General features: G+C 42.6%; 1 protein-coding gene across 1 annotated transcript; it reads right to left on the bottom strand.

Moving 5' to 3' along the window:
* Window positions 1–4619: 4619 nt before the first annotated feature.
* On the bottom strand, window positions 4620–14689 carry LOC136142237 (A-kinase anchor protein 17B-like). Its single transcript, XM_065900253.1, has 5 exons — window positions 13937–14689; window positions 12348–12475; window positions 11668–11682; window positions 10707–10974; window positions 4620–6266 (listed from the first exon to the last, which is right to left on the bottom strand). Exons 1-5 carry the CDS (start codon window positions 14687–14689, stop codon window positions 4620–4622), a joined length of 2811 nt encoding a protein of 936 aa, XP_065756325.1.
* Window positions 14690–17745: the final 3056 nt, after the last annotated feature.

Consider the following 17745-nt stretch of genomic DNA (forward strand, 5'->3'; position numbering starts at 1 on the left):
TAGTGTGGTGGGTTGCCCTGTTTTTTTAAACCTTAATCTGAGTAACCAGCTTCAAGAGTTTCACTTTTGAGTGACTTTTTTTGTATTCCAAAAGAGACAAGTAAAGGGGCAGAACTTTACAGAGGCCTCACGCCACAAACCACATACCAGCTTGTCCTGTTAAAAAAATAGTGAATTGAATTTATTTTTTGTGACTTGTCAAATTCTGCCTCTTTAAGTCAGAACTTAATAAACTCAGAGGCAGACTTCCACCTTGAGGTCTACGGCAAGGTCACTAAGGAGTAACTCTAGTGAAGACTGTTACCGAGTGCCAAGGCAGGTTTTGTTTTTGCTGTAATGTATCATCGGATTAGTAAAGTGTTCGGGAATCCTTATAGCAGTAAAGTTGATTCACTTTGTGCCGAAAGAAGGATATCAGATTTGCGCGTGCAGTTGGCTGTATAAACACAGACAACCTATTACCCTGAATATTAGTGTTCTGCCATTTTAGTGTTAAAATTGGCAGACTTTTCTTACAAAGGAGGTACTCCGTGAATCAAAGAGGGCTCAAAAGCTTTCCAGCTTTTACGTTCTCAAACCATATTGCCTGTTTTTGTTGTCTTTAAATGTGTCCTTTTCCCCAACTAGTTTTCATTCAACAAATATTCGAGTTGCCTCTTTTGTGCCAAGCAACCTGTTAGGCCATATGCTATGGGGGAAGGGGAGGGAGAGAGGAATTGGGCCACCTTTGCAGCCTGAAATCTCATTTAGATGTGAAGATTAGGCTATTCCCTTTACTAAGTTAAACAGTTGTCTGATGCCAGGAGGAAAACATCCAGAGCCTGGTTAAAAGCTTCAATCCCAAATAGCCGGATTCCCCTCCATTCAGAACTAAATCAACATTGTATTGATTACAGGTAAAGTGGTATTACCATCAGGCAGGACTTTGATCTAAAAACTCAAATCCAGTTCGCATAGTCTGTAAGCCATACTATGTAAAAGGCGCCATTTAAGAAGATGAGGGAGTGGTGGTTTCAGCAGGGGAAGGGTCCGCTGTTTGCTCCCCACCTGCTTGCTTCTGGCCCCTGCCCAGATACACTGTTCTCAGTCCCAGCATCTATGGGTCAGAAGCAGCATTCACTATGCGTTTGTGGTATCTGTGGCCTCTACACAATGTCCTCTTCACCTTACCTCAGAGGGCCAAACTTCATGCAAATCTTCAATCCAGAACAAGCAAGAACAGCCCTTGCTGTCTCAGAAAGAGCTCTTTGAACCCAACAAGAACCCTTTCAGCTCTTAAGTGCCCAGTTTTTCTCTAAGGTACAGTCTGCCTTTGTTAGGGATGCTTAGAGGCGGTTTGCTGTACATTTCATGTGAAAATACAGCTAAAGCTTGCAGGGTCAAAGACTGATCACTGAAGCCCCTCGTGTCTCTGACTTGTTTCTGGATGTTGAGTAACTTCAAGACTTCTACCAAGGCAAGGCCTGAAGGGATGAGATGAAATTCTGTGGAGTCCGTTTTGCTACCTTTAAAGAACTGATAAAACCTTTGCTGAAGGGAGAATACTCTTGAGTCCAAATACCATGATTTTAATTTATCCAAGATGAAAACACAACTGTGGTTTCATGAGCTCTGACAGGCAATTACCATAAACTGGGGAAGTTGCCTCGAAACCATTGAAACCAGACATATATTTTCAGAGAATGTTACTGCAGGTGTGCAACCTTCTAGCCAGAACATGCGGTCAATGAACAAAGACTCCATGACAACTTTACTTTTAATATATCTGAAAATCAAATATGTATTATTTCTCTACCAATGCAAATGACAAAAAGGATCAACAACGTTAGTGCAAAGCAGCATACCACGGGTAGAAATCCCAACCCCTCAAAGTGGAATTATCAGCATTTAAAAGTTCACATTTTGAACAGTCTTGCAACAAGTGAAAATACATTTATTTGGTTCTTATTTTCCAAATTACCAGGTTACATGGCTTTCTACCCTGAGAAATCCAAACAAATTGAACAAAAACGCACTGACAGATTTTTAGCTTTCTTAAAGCACTATTAGCAGCACGTACAAGGAAAAACATCTATTTTAAAAGACACAGCTTAAAGTTCAGGCCCTCACTTAATGGGACATAGGAAAAAGACATGAGAAAATACTTCTGCGCCACTTAAACAACAGCACAACAAAGAATAACAATGTTAACAGAACGTGATTACAACATTTTCGGCTCTGTTTCATTCCTTACTAAGCCAATTCATTTGAAAAGTTCAGGATAAATTGCTCTCTTCCTTGTTTAAGGCCTACACACCCCCCAAAAAAAGAGGTTTACTCAAATCTAGAATGCATTACCACGAGACATAAAAATCCAAGGTTGTACGGAAAGTAAACATAAAACCAGTAATTTTACTTTCTTCTAGGTCCCAGGATGGTATTTAGCAAACAAAACAAGACCAAATTATTATATAGAAGTGACTTAGCACCAGTTCTATTATACAAAAGAAATTTTTAATTGCACATGCTGTATTCTGCAATTGTTTTCACGCCTAAAATCTCTGCAAAGAAAAATTATCGAATGACAGAAGAGACTGAGTTGGGGTTTTTTCTTTTTCAAAACAAGCATAGCTGCTTTCCATTACAAACCCATAATGCTCTTTGTTTCAAGGGCATGAAACGTGAAAAAATAAGGAGGTGGGGTCTCACTGGAGGAGAATAATACCTGGTTACCAAAAGTTGTCTGACAAAATACAAGCTGTTAGTAGTTTAAAAGCCTACTCCGGACAACAGTCCTCTGAACGTTAATAATCACTGCTAGCCCTCAGAGGAGAAAAGGCACTCGCCCTAGGAGCAATGTTTCAGATTGGACAAGCCAAGCCTGGTTTTGATGGCAGAGTCACTGGCTTGCGAGTGGAATTGAATATAAGGGAGCCAACAAATCATTCATTGATAATAAGTATAATCAATCTGCTATGTTACATTCATGTCTGAACTTTTGCTTGTACTGGCATACCTCTGTTAAATGCTATTAGAGGAGATCAATGAAACAACTTGTGGCTCTTACTTTAGATCAATTAGAAGATTTTATAGCCATTTCAGATATCAGGTTGCTCAAGAGGGTGGTTATGAGCACACAGCGTGCCTCTGGGCAACCACAAGGACTGGCATCCTACCTTGGCTTTACCAGCCTGGTACTTTTCTATGGACTATCAAGTTAGGACTATTTGAAATGAATCATGTCATATGAAAATGTTGCCTTCCACTACTTCAGTGGATTAAAATCACCTTTTCCCCACTGCAGGCAATCTCATCTCATTGAGGTCTTCAATTGCCATGTCAGCTATAGCTTCGTTGGAAGAAAAAAAGTCATCTACTGCCCCCTGAGGTCCTAAATCCAATATAAGGCAGAATGAATCAGCCGAGCTTTCAATAGAACATGCACTGCATTAAGATGTATGCCTTTACGAATCTATAAAATATCTCAATTTAAAAACATATTCAAGGAGTCCAAAACCAGCAGGTAAAAAGATAAATTGCTTATGTTAAGAGTTTACAAATCCGGCACACATACAATTTTTCCCCCGCTAGAAAACTATGGGCTTTACCCATGACTCTTCCTAACTCCATGGCATTATTGAGGATTGAGGAGGCACTTGTTACTGTTTTATAAAAGTCAGTTTTGGGATATTCAGTGGCTTTTCACAAACTGATGTCACCCAACCCTGAGTGAAAGGATTACATAACCTGAAATGGAATACTGTCACGTCCTCTCTTCCCAAGTGCCATTACTGGTGCCCCAGGATCGTTCAATATTTCCTTTGGCAAATCCCACGTTATATTGCCTCAATCCTGTTGCTTTTCTAGGATGGAATGACATGGGGTTCTTCCAAAAAAACAACTCTGCTAATGGTCCACTATCTGTGTAAACCTCAAAGGATGATCTGAGCCCCTTTTAGATTCTTCTTCCAAGGCTTTGTTTCTAAAAGGACAACTCTTTAAGTCCTATGAACATATTAATAAGATTAATTTCTTTCTAGTAGATGCTCATGGAACTGTCTAATGTCATGAAGAAGTCTATCATATGTTCTAGGTGTCACCTCTCCTCTTATCTATAGGTATTTCTAGATAAAAGTCAGGAAAGTTTGTTGCTGCACATGGTGTTCTGACCAAATTAAAGAACAAGTAAAAAGATCATTATTCATTCACTGCCATTCCCTCTGAAGATAAATGATGCTAAATGATAACGTTATGACAGCTGAAGAGCCATAGAGGGCTATCTTAACTCCTCTCGATGTTAATTTGCTCCTTTGATGGCACCGAATTGAAGTTGCAATCGAACTGTAGAAATGTCTATCCTTGGATAAGGACGTTTCGCAAGCACATTGTTTTACCAACCTTCAGAATCTGGATGTTTTGTGTTTCCAAAGTTTGCCAACACACCTGCAACACACACACACACTTAGATCCATGCTTTATCCTTTGGCAAGAGAAACAAGGTTTTGCATTTGACCTTGTTCGTGCTCCTAAGTGTTGCTCTCTTGCTCTGTAGTTGCTATAACTACATAGCTACATTTGGTCTGAAATTTTCTTCTTGCACATTTTTATTGTGAGTAAGAGTTTCCTGATCTAAGAGACCTTCAAAACATTTGATAATATAAAGAACTAGCGTGGTTGTTTCCTAAATAGCTTCCGTAGTCAATGTGCTCCTGACTGTTATGTCTGGTATAGTAATTATCAGAACTCAGCATGGAATCTTCAGAATTCTCATATCTTTTAAACCTCCTTGCATCCTGGTTATATTCTGACTTCCGTGGAGCCTCTCTTCTTTTGGGAAAATCCCCCAAATAGGAAGCATTAGCACTTTTTGATGATGTTATTGGCACATGAAAGGGCCTACAGTTCACTTTCTGGTTAAATGTACTATCACTAAACTGCATCCTCTTTCTTGTGACAGTGTCTAACTGATCACTGGCACTGGATTCGTGGTGGTAGCTTTTATCAAATAAGTATTTGGGGGCCAATATTCCCCTCTTTTTGCTGTTGCTCTTCTCATCTCTAATAGAATTGTTTTCACCCTCAAGCTGTGAACATCTCAGTTCATAATTGGACCTCTTGCCTGGTTTCCTAAGCTCGTATTTAGAGTATTTTTCCTCCTCATGTTTCCACTCTGAATACAAGGTTTGCTGACTTGACCTAATTTCTGGATCGTAAGTGATGATTTCATCAGTGTCAAGAGATCCCTTTTCTGGGGAGCTATCATATGTGGCCACAGATTTCTCTTTCTCCTCTTTGTTTATACTAAGGATTTCACTGAAACATTCAGAATCACTGCTAATTTCCTCTAAGAAATCTGTCAACCTCAAATCAAAGTCTGCTGACCTGTTGGGCGAGGAAACTTGGCTTTGACTTGTGGATATGGAATCTTGGACCTGGTAAGCATGAGTCTGTTCCAACAGATGGCTCTTTCCAAAAGCTGGGGATGGCCGATCACCAGCTTCACATACTGTGTCCTCGCAATGATGTTTAAACCCCTTAAACATTCTACATTCTTTGGCATAATCCACTTTTCCCCTCTTTTGTGGTTTATGCTCAGGATCCTGAGTACAAATCTTTGCGCAGGAATCGTCTTCTTGCACCTGTTCTCTCCTATCTAGGTTTTGCATTTGGCTCAAACTGGTTAAATGACGCTTATGTTTTCTCAAGTTGATTTGAAATCCACTTCCTTTCGCATGGACGGCCCTGTGCCACTGACATGTGCTTGTTATGTGACTTGGTTCTAGGCAGATACGGGCATATTTTGGAGTGTGATAATAGTTAAGAATATAGTCAATAAATTCATCTGTTTCATAGATCTTCTGTTTCCTGCCATGGTCTCTCTCAACTAATCTGGAAGAATAGGATTTATTAGAACCATGGTAGTCTTCTTTCGCAAGAGATTGACCTTGAATCATTGCAATTTGCAAAGAATTCCCATCAGGGAGCAAACTGTGATTGTATTCACTGGTTAATAATTTTCCAGTTCTCTCTTTTCTAGCTGAATATCTTAATTCTTTTCCCCCAAGGTAGTGGGAAGATTTACGTAAGTGAGCAGTAGCTCTTTCCTTCATTTTTTGTTTTCGCTTGTTATCTGACTTGGAAACCTGATATCTTGGCATTTCCTCCTGATTTTGAAGATACCGAGTGTTTAACTCTTCTTTCTTCAGAGCTCCCAGTGTGGTCCCCGGAGCACGATTAGCTTTGGAGACTGCAACATCTACCTCCCGTGGGTTAAATTGTATAGACCCCTTCAAAGAAAAAGGTTAAAAATCTCACATGAAAAACTAAACAGACTAAAATTTTCAAAGAAAATTGGGCTTTCTAGCATTGTTCTGTAGAGGTTTCTAACTACACCTAGGATAGACCGAAATTAGGAACAATATCACACTGAAGAAACAGGAGGTACTAAATTAAATGTCTCGGTCTAACAGGAGCTGCTTTCATTAGGTCTGTGCCCGTCTTTATGTTAGAAGGCACCCCGGTTTACATACCTTCAAAAGCACATGACCCTTCGTACACCCAGACAAAACTATAATTCAAAAAGATACATGCACCCCTATGTTCATAGCAGCACTATTTACAAAGCCAAATCATGGAAACAAGCTAAATGTCCATCGACAGATGAATGGATAAAGAAGATGTGGTACATATATACAATGGAATACTACTCGGCCACAAAAAAGAACAAAATAATGCCATTTGCAGCAACGTGGATGCAACTAGAGATTTTCATACCAAGTGAAGTCAGTCAGAAAGAGAGACAAATACCATATGATATCACTCATATGTGGAATCTAAAATACAGCACAAACAAACCATCTACAAAACAGAAAGAGACTCACAGACATAGAGGACAGACTTGTGGTTGCCAAGGGGGCGGGGGGGGTGGAGGGGGGAAGGACTGGGAATGTGGGCTAAGCAGATAGGAAATATTATATATAGGATGGATAAGCAACAAGGCCCCACTGTATAGCACAGGGAACTAGATTCAGTATCATGTGATAAACCATAATGGAAGAGAGTATTTAAAAGGAACATCTGTGTGTGTATAACTGAGTCCCTTTGCTGCACAGCACTGCGAATCAGCTACACTTCAATTTAAAAAAATGTTTAAAAGCACATGACCCTTTTTCCTTTCTTCACAGATGGATGAGTCTACTTACTGTTCCAGGTATTGTGCTAGGGGCTGGGGACATGAAGAGGATTAAATGCTCTAGAGCCCTCCCTGGGGCTACAATCCTAGAACAAGAAAAGACTGATGGGTGAAATGTGTGTCTGAAAGGGTCAGCTGCCTTTGAAAAAGATAAACAAAGGGCTTTCTGGGCTATAGTCCAGCCTCTTCCCATGGATTGCAGAGGGGCGTGACCCTCAGCTGCCCACCTCACCCGCCCCAGTTGGAAACAAGACAGCAAGCAGAAAATATGGCTGTGACAGCGGTTCTCTCTGTGGTGCTCTCTGCTCTGCACGACTGCAGGGCAGGTGAAAGGTCCTGCACACGGGCCCTACCTCGCTGGGAGAGCTTGTACTGAGCTCCCACTGACACCTGGCACAAATCAGGGCACAGAGCTTACCCAGGACTTGGAATTAGAACCTGCGGACTGCATAATCAGTGTAAGGTATTGATGAGGCCAAGAATTAGGCACCACACATATTTAAAGAGAGAAATTCTTCAACAGGAGTCACCCTTGGCAGTCATTAAGGTAAACTAAAAAAGATCAAGCTCACCTTATTGTAAAGGGAAATGTGAGGTTTTTCTGATCCTGATTTCATGCAGTTTGATTGGCCACACCAATGAGAACAAAAAGCTGAGATGGCAAATACACATAAAATTAACTCTATCTAAAATGAATGCCACGCGACCTCCCTGGTGGCGCAGTGGTTAAGAATCCGCCTGCCAATGCAGGGGACACGGCTTCGAGTCCTGGTCTGGGAAGGTCCCATATGCCACGGAGCAACTAAGCCCACGTGCCACAACTACTGAGCCTGTGCTCTAGAGCCCGAGAGCCACAACTACTGAGCCTGCGTGCCACAACTGCTGAAGCCCGCACGCCTAGAGCCTGTGCTCCGCAACAAGAGAAGCCACTGCAATGAGAAGCACACGCACCACAACGAAGAGCAGCCCCCGCTCGCCGCAACTAGAGAAAGCCCGTGTGCAGCAATGAAGACCCAACTCAGCCAAAAATAAATAAATAAAATAAATAAATTAAAAAAAAATAAAACGAATGCCATTCACTTTTCATATTTAAGAACACTGAATATGGCTTTTTAAATTAACACTTTGGGAGGGCTTTCTGGCCTTTACTCTGGGACATCTGCTGAGTCTGGTTATCTTTAGGAGGCCAGTAAGTGGGAGAACAAAAAACTTCCGAAACTGAAACTCTCCAAGCAAAACAATTGGCCTGTGATGTGAGACATTCCTTAGCAAATAGTTTAAGACTAGACTAAGGGACTTCCCTGGTGGTGCAGTGGTTAAGAATCCACCTGCCAATGCAGGGGACACGGGTTCGAGCCCTGGTCCGGGAAGGTCCCACATGCCACGGAGCAACTAAGCCCACGTGCCACAACTACTAAGCCTGTGCTCTAGAGCCCGAGAGCCACAACTAATGAGCCTGCGTGCCACAACTACCAAAGCCCGCACGCCTAGAGCCTGTGCTCCGCAACAAGAGAAGCCACTGCAATGAGAAGCACACGCACCACAACGAAGAGCAGCCCCCGCTCGCCGCAACTAGAGAAAGCCCGTGTGCAGCAATGAAGACCCAACTCAGCCAAAAATAAATAAATAAAATAAATAAATTAAAAAAAAATAAAACGAATGCCATTCACTTTTCATATTTAAGAACACTGAATATGGCTTTTTAAATTAACACTTTGGGAGGGCTTTCTGGCCTTTACTCTGGGACATCTGCTGAGTCTGGTTATCTTTAGGAGGCCAGTAAGTGGGAGAACAAAAAACTTCCGAAACTGAAACTCTCCAAGCAAAACAATTGGCCTGTGATGTGAGACATTCCTTAGCAAATAGTTTAAGACTAGACTAAGGGACTTCCCTGGTGGTGCAGTGGTTAAGAATCCACCTGCCAATGCAGGGGACACGGGTTCGAGCCCTGGTCCGGGAAGGTCCCACATGCCACGGAGCAACTAAGCCCACGTGCCACAACTACTGAGCCTGTGCTCTAGAGCCCGAGAGCCACAACTAATGAGCCTGCGTGCCACAACTACTGAAGCCCGCACGCCTAGAGCCTGTGCTCCGCAACAAGAGAAGCCACCGCAATGAGAAGCACACGCACCACAACGAAGAGCAGCCCCCGCTCGCCGCAACTAGAGAAAGCCCGTGTGCAGCAACGAAGACCCAACTCAGCCAAAAATAAATAAATTAAATAAATAAATTTAAAAAAAACGAATGCCATTCACTTTTCATATTTAAGAACACTGAATATGGCTTTTTAAATTAACACTTTGGGAGGGCTTTCTGGCCTTTACTCTGGGACATCTGCTGAGTCTGGTTATCTTTAGGAGGCCAGTAAGTGGGAGAACAAAAACTTCCGAAACTGAAACTCCTCAAGCAAAACAATTGGCCTGTGATGTGAGACATTCCTTAGCAAATAGTTTAAGACTAGACTAAGGGACTTCCCTGGTGGTGCAGTGGTTAAGAATCCACCTGCCAATGCAGGGGACACGGGTTCAAGCCCTGGTCTGGGAAGATCCCACATGCCACGGAGCAACTAAGCCCATGTGCCACAACTACTGAGCCTGCGAGCCACAACTACTGAGCCTATGCGCCACAACTACTGAGCCTGAGCTCTAGAGCCCACAAGCCACAACTACTGAGCCTGCGTGACACAACTACTGAAGCCCACATGCATGGAGCCCGTGCTCTGCAACAAGAGAAGCCACCACGATGAGAAGCCCGCACACCACAACACAGTCATCCCTGCTCGCGACAACTAGAGAAAGCCCGCGCACAGCAACAAAGACCCAACACAGCCATAAATAAATAAATAGTTTTAAAAAGGACTAGACTAATAGGAGCTTGCTCCACCAAGGTCTCTGTTCAAGGTTCTCCCTTCGCATCCAAACCTGTCACAGATGAATGGCCAATGAAAATTAATGGAGGACTACAAACCCAACACCCCCACCACCCATTTCTTCCCCCGTGCATTTTTTGTTACCTCAATTAGGAACTTAACAAAAGTAGATGCATGAGCTATATCGCCCCGGGTGAAACCATCCTAAAGTTTAGAAACACAAAGTGTGTGTGTACCAGATGGTTGGGGGGGGCGGGGAAGGGGGGGGTGAGACCCAACACCTTCAGAAAATCTGGGTATCCCTTTGGTAAATGCACAATTGGGGTTATTAGCGAACAGTCTATTGAAAATAAACCCCAATGAATACAGTGAGCCTTCCACGTGTGCTGTTTAAAGGATAGGCCACTGTTTAAAAGTAAAGGTCGTGGGCTTCCCTGGTGGTGCAGTGGTTGGGAGTCCGCCTGCCGATGCAGGGGACACGGGTTCGTGCCCCGGCCCGGGAAGATCCCACATGCCGCAGTGGCTGGGCCCGTGAGCCATGGCCGCGGAGCCTGCGCGTCCGGAGCCTGTGCTCCGCAACGGGAGAGGCCACAACAGTGAGAGGCCCGCGTACCGCCAAAAAAAAAAAAAAAGTAAAGGTCGTGTCTCAGAAAGGTCAGTACCTACCAAAAGCGAAGAACAATGGGACAAGAGCCTTATTGCAATTTTCCTCAGGAGCGCCCGCAGCAGGTGGAGGGCCTCCAGCCGCCTCCTGGCCAGCAGGCCCTTCCTCTCTTCCCAGTCCTCGGAAGAGCTGGGCCCCTGACGGGCCTCCGCTTTGGCACTGTCCTTCTGTCTCCTTTGCCGGTGTCTGTCTCTTTCCTTCAGGGCGCGCCTCCTGACTCTGGCCTTTCTCCTCTTTTCCTGGGCTTTCCTCTCCTCTTCTTTTCTCTTTCTGGATAATGATTAACAGAGTCAACCCTTCAGAAGGTATTTATCAGTCATTTGCTGCCCTTCCCACTCCCGTCCCCCTGCCAGGGCCCGACAACGCATAACTAAGTTGATGAGTTAGAAACATGTATAGGAGACCTCATGCAGAGAGTATTAAAAAAAAAAAAAAGAAGGCAACTGAATTCAAAGGAGGGGCCTCTAGCCTCCACCTTCTCAAACCATCAGCAGGGGCTACTGGATCCAGCTTTCACAGCAAAGATTCCTTTTCTCTCGAGATTAAAACCTTCCGTGAGTTGGTGGCACAGGGGCAAATGACAGTAAGTCAAGGCACTCAGAAAATAAAGGTGAGAACTGGTCTTTGGTGCATACTACTTAACAGAGTACACCACCATAAAAAGAGACTGGCTTAGAAGCATACGGCCTTATTGTTCTGCCATTTTCTGAAAATTTCAGCTGTTTTGGGTAGGCCCTCATGGAAACATGGAAAAGGGGGGAAAAAAGGACAGTGGCCTGAGGGAGGGCTTAGCCAAAAACTGGAGGATTAGCTAAACTGCATGGTCAATCTGGAAATTTGGGGGGAATCGTTACCTTGACTGGGCTCAGCTTCTGGCCAGGTTTCACAGACGTGACCTCAAGTAACTCCTGGCACTCCGCCAGCCAAAAAAAGTGAGAGGAAGATGGAAGGGTACTCTTAAACTCCTCTTTTGAATGGCTATAATTTGCATAAAAGACTGGAAGAATAAACATGCAAGGGGAGGAGCCGGGAGGTAAAACTGGTTTTGGGAGCCCTGTGGTTCTGGACCATTTGTCCCTCCTTAGCAAACCTTTGGCGATCCAATAGCCCTTTCTAGTCTCAAGCTCCTAAACTGGGAAACAATGATAAACTCAAAGAAGTAAATACAGAGGCTCCTCAAATTCACAGAAAGAACTTAGGCCCACGAGAAAAATAGTCTCAACAAATCCATGCCTTCTGGCCTATGGGTTAGATTGATTATTGATCATTTTATGGAAGAGAATCTTTTCCAGACCTAAAAAGAAATTTTCCCCAAAATTTCAATTGATAGGCAAGGTAAAATTTGGTAAATTTAGGTAAACTGCTAGAATTTTCACTCTAAAGTTTCCTGTTTTTTTTTTTTTTAATGACCATTTCCTCCCAGACATCTTAATCTGGCTGGTCCCACAATTCTTCATTACTTGTTCTTCCAGACAAGCATACTTTTTAAGTCTCTTGCTTTCAACTGCTTTCTCTTTTGGTTTTGTAACAGCACAGTGGAAAGACTGTACCAATTCCTCCTCCCCGCAGCCATTCACCTGAAGGGATTAATCCATAAATCAAAAGTTTAAAAAAACCCTCTTCATTGAAGTTGGTCTCCTCACCTTTCAGCCTCTTCCTCTTCTCTCTTCTTTTTTTTCCTTTCTTCCTCCAGCTCTTGTAATTTCAGCCTTTCTTGATTTCTCCTCCTTATAGCTCCTTCACTGAAGTGTTTGGTTGTATCAAACATTACCTGCCCCCAAACAATTCAAAGTTTCATTAGAAAAGTTTGCCCACTGGCTGGGTGTGTCGAAGGCCAGAGAGATAAAACTAATTTGTACGTGGCAGTGCCAAACCAAATGAATTAAAAATGCCTTCTCTGCATCCCAGCACCCAGACTGTTCCACTGCTTCTCAGTTACCTGCCAAACAGTCCTTGTGGGGCTCTAGAATTTTCTTTGGCAGAACCCTTGAGGAGCTCACTTGACAGCCATAGGCGGCATTACAGTGCCATGATGGATGCAAGTTCTAAGGGATGTGAGTATATTGCCTCTGGTTTGTTATAGTGATCAACTGAGTTAACGTATTTTTTTAATCACCAGAGACAAAAAGAGTCCAAAAATGGGTGAGAGGAGGGTGGGAGAGCAAAGATGTAAGAAAACTAACCAAATGAGATACAAGGTCTGACTACAGTGATTATCAAACAACTTTGTAAATCTCTAAATAAAGTGGAAGTCAGATTGAGGTGCTACAAATAAACTTGCCTAAAAAATAAATGGAGGCAGAAGTAGCTATTTAAATATGCATGAGTGATAAACACCAAATTCACCATCATGGTTACCTTTGAGGGAAGGGAGGGGCCTGAGACTGAAGATGGTACACAGAGGGGAGCATGTTCTCATATCACTGGTAATGCTTTATTTTTTAAGCTGGGCAGTGGTACATGGGCGGTCATTATAGTATTTGCTGTATCTTTTGTCGGACTGAATAGCTCATAATTTTCAAATATATATTTTAACCCACATATACACACACACACACACACACACACACACACACACACACGAAGCTACCGAAGCTGAAAGTCCAAATTCACACTAAAGACTGATTTAGAGAAAAAGGAGGGTTTAGCTGCATCTTTTCTTCTGCTGGATTAAGGCTTCAAGAAGGAGGTGACCAGGCATTCAGACAGTGATGAAGTGACATGCCTGGATAGACAGGCTGACTCTGAAAGGAAAGGATCCAGGTTTGTTGGGATTTTGTTTCAGCAATTTACCTGACAGACAACAGGAACATATAATAAATTGTGACCCCAGTAGCAAAGAGGGAGTAAACTGCTCTCCTCGTGGTTTCAAGCTGCATGTTGCCCTCTCTCCCGGCAACTTGTCAAATGGAATAAGTATATGAGATACTTCCACAAGGACCATGAAGAATTCTTTGGTGCCCCAGAGAAGCTGGGGCAGAGTCCCAGACTATAACAACCATCGTTTTCAAACCACAGCTGGCAGCATGGCTGATAGCAGAAGAATGTTCAAATCAGGATATTTTTCCCCTAATCATCCACTGATTAACGACAACACACATCTTTACATTAGCTGTTGATCAGAGCCTACTGGGGTCTAAGGAAATTTGTTGCAGATGCTTCCTCCTAGCTTTTACTCAGGACCACCTGAACAGTGGGAAATTTTGTTTAAAAACCCCTGGCTGTTCCTTACCTTAATGTTACATGCCAGAGCTTTCCCATCATCTCCTTTAAGCATCAGCTTCATCCCGCGGAGGGACTCCATGGCCTTTACAAAGTCAGTTGACTCCTGGTACTGTATAAAGGCCTCGAACGTCTGCAAGCCAAAGCTGAACCCCCCAAAGCTCCCACCAGTCATGACTTCTCGGTAGGGGTCGAGCATCGGAATATCCACATTCTTGATCTTCCCAAAACTTTCAAAGACCACCCGAAGGATCTCTTCACACGGCTTCTCCCCGCTGGAACCTTTAGGTGCAAACCACTTGCAGGGCAGGCCTTCGAAGTATATGGAATCTGGGCTCTTATCGTGGTCCTGCTCTTCAGACCCGTCAGCCAACGGCGCCCCCTTTTCTTTGGGGAAGTGTTCCCACTCCCCCTGGGCATCTGTGGCCACTACTCTTAAGTCTGTTTTCAAACCGCTTAGCTTGATGATCTTCCCGTGTAACTTGGCCTTCAGGATCTGAACCAAACTTCGAGTTTCAGCCTCCCCCTCAAATCGGATGAAGTCCTTAGTGCTCTTGGAGAGCCGCACTGTGGTGAACTGGTCAGGACAAATCAGGCTCTTCAGCTGGTCAAGAACTTCCCAGTTAGAGAAGGGCCTCATGGGTTCCGTGCTCTCAGGGAGCAATACATTGATCATCAACTTTGCTATGGGCTTGAGGTAGAGGTGCTGAGCCGCACAGAGCTCCGTTGCCTCTGAATTATCGTACACCATCGTGACCGTCATGGTATCTGCGGGAAACCTTAGAGGGCGAAAGGGAACATTTTGATACAAATGGAGCAAAACGCAGATTTAGATTTTGAATGCTGCCATTTGCTGGACTTAGGTCAAATTGATAGGGGAACGTATACTATCAGGAGAATTAAGACAATAGCTTACATTTGTTTTATGTGTTTTAGAGGTTTCAAAGAGTTTCCAAAGACTGTGTCTCAGTTCCCCTAACTGTAAAATAGAAATAATAGGATTTCAGGAAGGAGTAAATGAGTGAGTACAGGAAATCCTTAGAATAGTGCCCAGCACACAGGAAGTTCTCAATCAACATAAGCTATGGCTATTATTTTTTTATTTTATTTTATTTTTTTTGCGGTACGCGGGCCTCTCCCTGCTGTGGCCTCTCCCATCGCGGAGCACAGGCTCCGGACGCGCAGGCCCAGCGTCCATGGCTCACGGGCGCAGCCGCTCCGCGGCATGTGGGATCTTCCCAGACCGGGGCACGAACCCGTGTCCCCTGCATTGGCAGGCGGACTCTTAACCACTGCGCCACCAGGGAAGCCCTATGGCTATTACTTATACTACTTTGTCTCATTTGGTTCCTGAAGCAACCTGTGAGTAGGTATTTTCATGCCTGTTTTAGAGATGGGGAAATTCAGATGGATTCAGGAAAATTAAACGACTTGCCCATATATTGACACTCCAAGATTCCAAATCTCCAGTCTATTGTACAACTGAGCTCAAATGTAAAGTCCCAGAAAAACCTGCTGGGGATGGCACAGAAACAGGGCTGGGGTAAAATACATGTAGCACATTCATGAACACACACCCAGCCGACAGTTCTAACCCAGGTACCTGATCTAGCATCCTTCGTCCAGGTTGCTTTCCAAGTCTCACACGGACATATCTACTCTCATTCCTCCAGTCTGTCGACTTTCACTAAATTGAACTCTAAGATCAAGGGAAGAGAAGACAGCCTCTCCTAGTGAGTGACAAAGAGAATCTGCCCTCTACTTCGGGACTGGAGTACTGAAAAAAAAAAGGCCACCAAAAGCAGTATCTTATATTAGGTTCTAGAAATCCTTATGTTAGCAACACTGAACTGGGATGATATGAGAATAAACATGTGCTCCTTCTCCAAAAACATTATCTAAAGAGCATAATGAAGACAAAATCCAGTCCATTTGCTGCAATTTGCAACATAAATAAGAGTCAACACTAAACTCCTTTAGGAGAAAAATTAATTTGATATTCAATTAAGATATACTGAACCCCCAAATTTATCTGTAATCAAGAGGTATTTATTTATACAACCTAATTTAAAGCAAGGCTTTAAAAAATATTCCAGAAAAAAATTCACAAAATAGTTAATCACTTCAAAGTAACCAGTTTGTCATGCTCTCCATTTATTCCAGTGATACTGCTTTTGCTTTAAACACTTTGGAATGCTTCGCTTGGTTTGATTTCAAAGTCTGAGCTACATTCTTATAAATAGCCTTGATGGAGGTCAATTTTGAAATTCTTTTATCGTGTATTTGATATTTCAAAATCATCAAAAATTATCTAGAATCAAGAATGCTGGATAAAATGAACGACTATAAAGAATAAACTGACTTTTTAATTGGTTTATAAGTCCCCTTACAAGGAGATTCTGAGAAAGGCTCTAATTATTTTTCTTTTAATTAGTGTGTACATTGCTGGAACAGGTATAAAGCTTTGAAAGATGGCAAGTTTGAAGGACAATATTGACTGTTGTAGTATAACAGTTGCAAAAATGATCCTAATATTCCACCCCTCCCTGTATCCACACCCTTTGTAATGTGACTTTGAGTTGTTGCTATCAAGAGATAGAGTCTATTTTTCCCCAGCCCTTGAATTTGAGACGGCCTTTTTTTTTCCCTAACAGAATGTGGCAGAAGTGTCCAAGTGCCAGTTCTAAGACAAGGTGTCAAGTGGCCCTCACTCTCCTGGAATCCTGCCATACCATGAGGACAATCCTGGGCTAGCCTGCTTGAGGATGAAAGGCCACATGAAAAAGCCCTCTTGTGACAGATGAGCTATCCTAGACCAGCCAGCCCCCAGCCAACCCACCAATTGATGGCTGACACATGAGCAAACCCTGTCAAGATCAGATGCAGCCATCACAGATCAGCAGAACAGTCCTGAGAACCTATAGACTTGTGAGAAATAATAAATGGCTTTTGTTTAAGCCACTAAGTTTGGGGATGGTTTATTATACAACAACAGCTAACTGATACAGACATCTAAATTTTAATTAGTTTCAAGACACACAATCCCATTTAATAGTTTTTACACAAATAAATAAAAATTACAAAAACCCATTCCTGGAAGAGTTTTGGGAAGAAAGAAAAACTAGGCACCTTCATATCTTGCTAGAGATAGTGAAAATTAATTACATCTTTTTTTAGAATAACTTGGCAAAACAAACCAAGAACCATAAAATATGTTCATCCCCTTTGGTCCAGTAACCTGCTCTAGAAACTCATGCTAAGGAAATAATTAAAAATAAGAAAAGAACATGTTCAAAGCTGCTTACTGCAGTGTCATTTTAGACACAATTTTGTCACAACTATGTATACACAGGAATGAAGCTCAGAATTGCATTATGATTTTTTGCAAAGTGGTTTTAATAAAACTTTTTGCTGACTTACAGTGTTAACAGATGCATTTGTAGTCATTCATTTAAAATTATGGTCAATATAAATGGATTTTATTAAAAACTTCAATTTTTCCTTCTACTTCAGATTAACCTCACAAAGCCCACTAAAAATCATCAACTTCTTGAGGTTAAATATATGCCTCATATCCTTCACAAGGGTGATTTCCACACAGTGAAACAGTTTCTATATTTTAGCCAGATCTCTCCGCTTTCCTGAAGTATAATAAAGGTTCTCCTCAAATTTGGAGGGAAAACAGTCAGATGGTATTTTATAGTGCTTGATGTGCTGTATTTTTCACATGAAAAAACAAAACAAAACTGGCTATCACTTCCATCTCAAACCGAAGCAAAAATAAGCAGTAAATTCTACAGCAGAGGTTACAACTCAGAT

This window comes from Phocoena phocoena, chromosome X, assembly GCF_963924675.1.
Source record: "Phocoena phocoena chromosome X, mPhoPho1.1, whole genome shotgun sequence".
In the NCBI taxonomy this organism is placed as follows: Eukaryota; Metazoa; Chordata; class Mammalia; order Artiodactyla; family Phocoenidae; genus Phocoena; species Phocoena phocoena.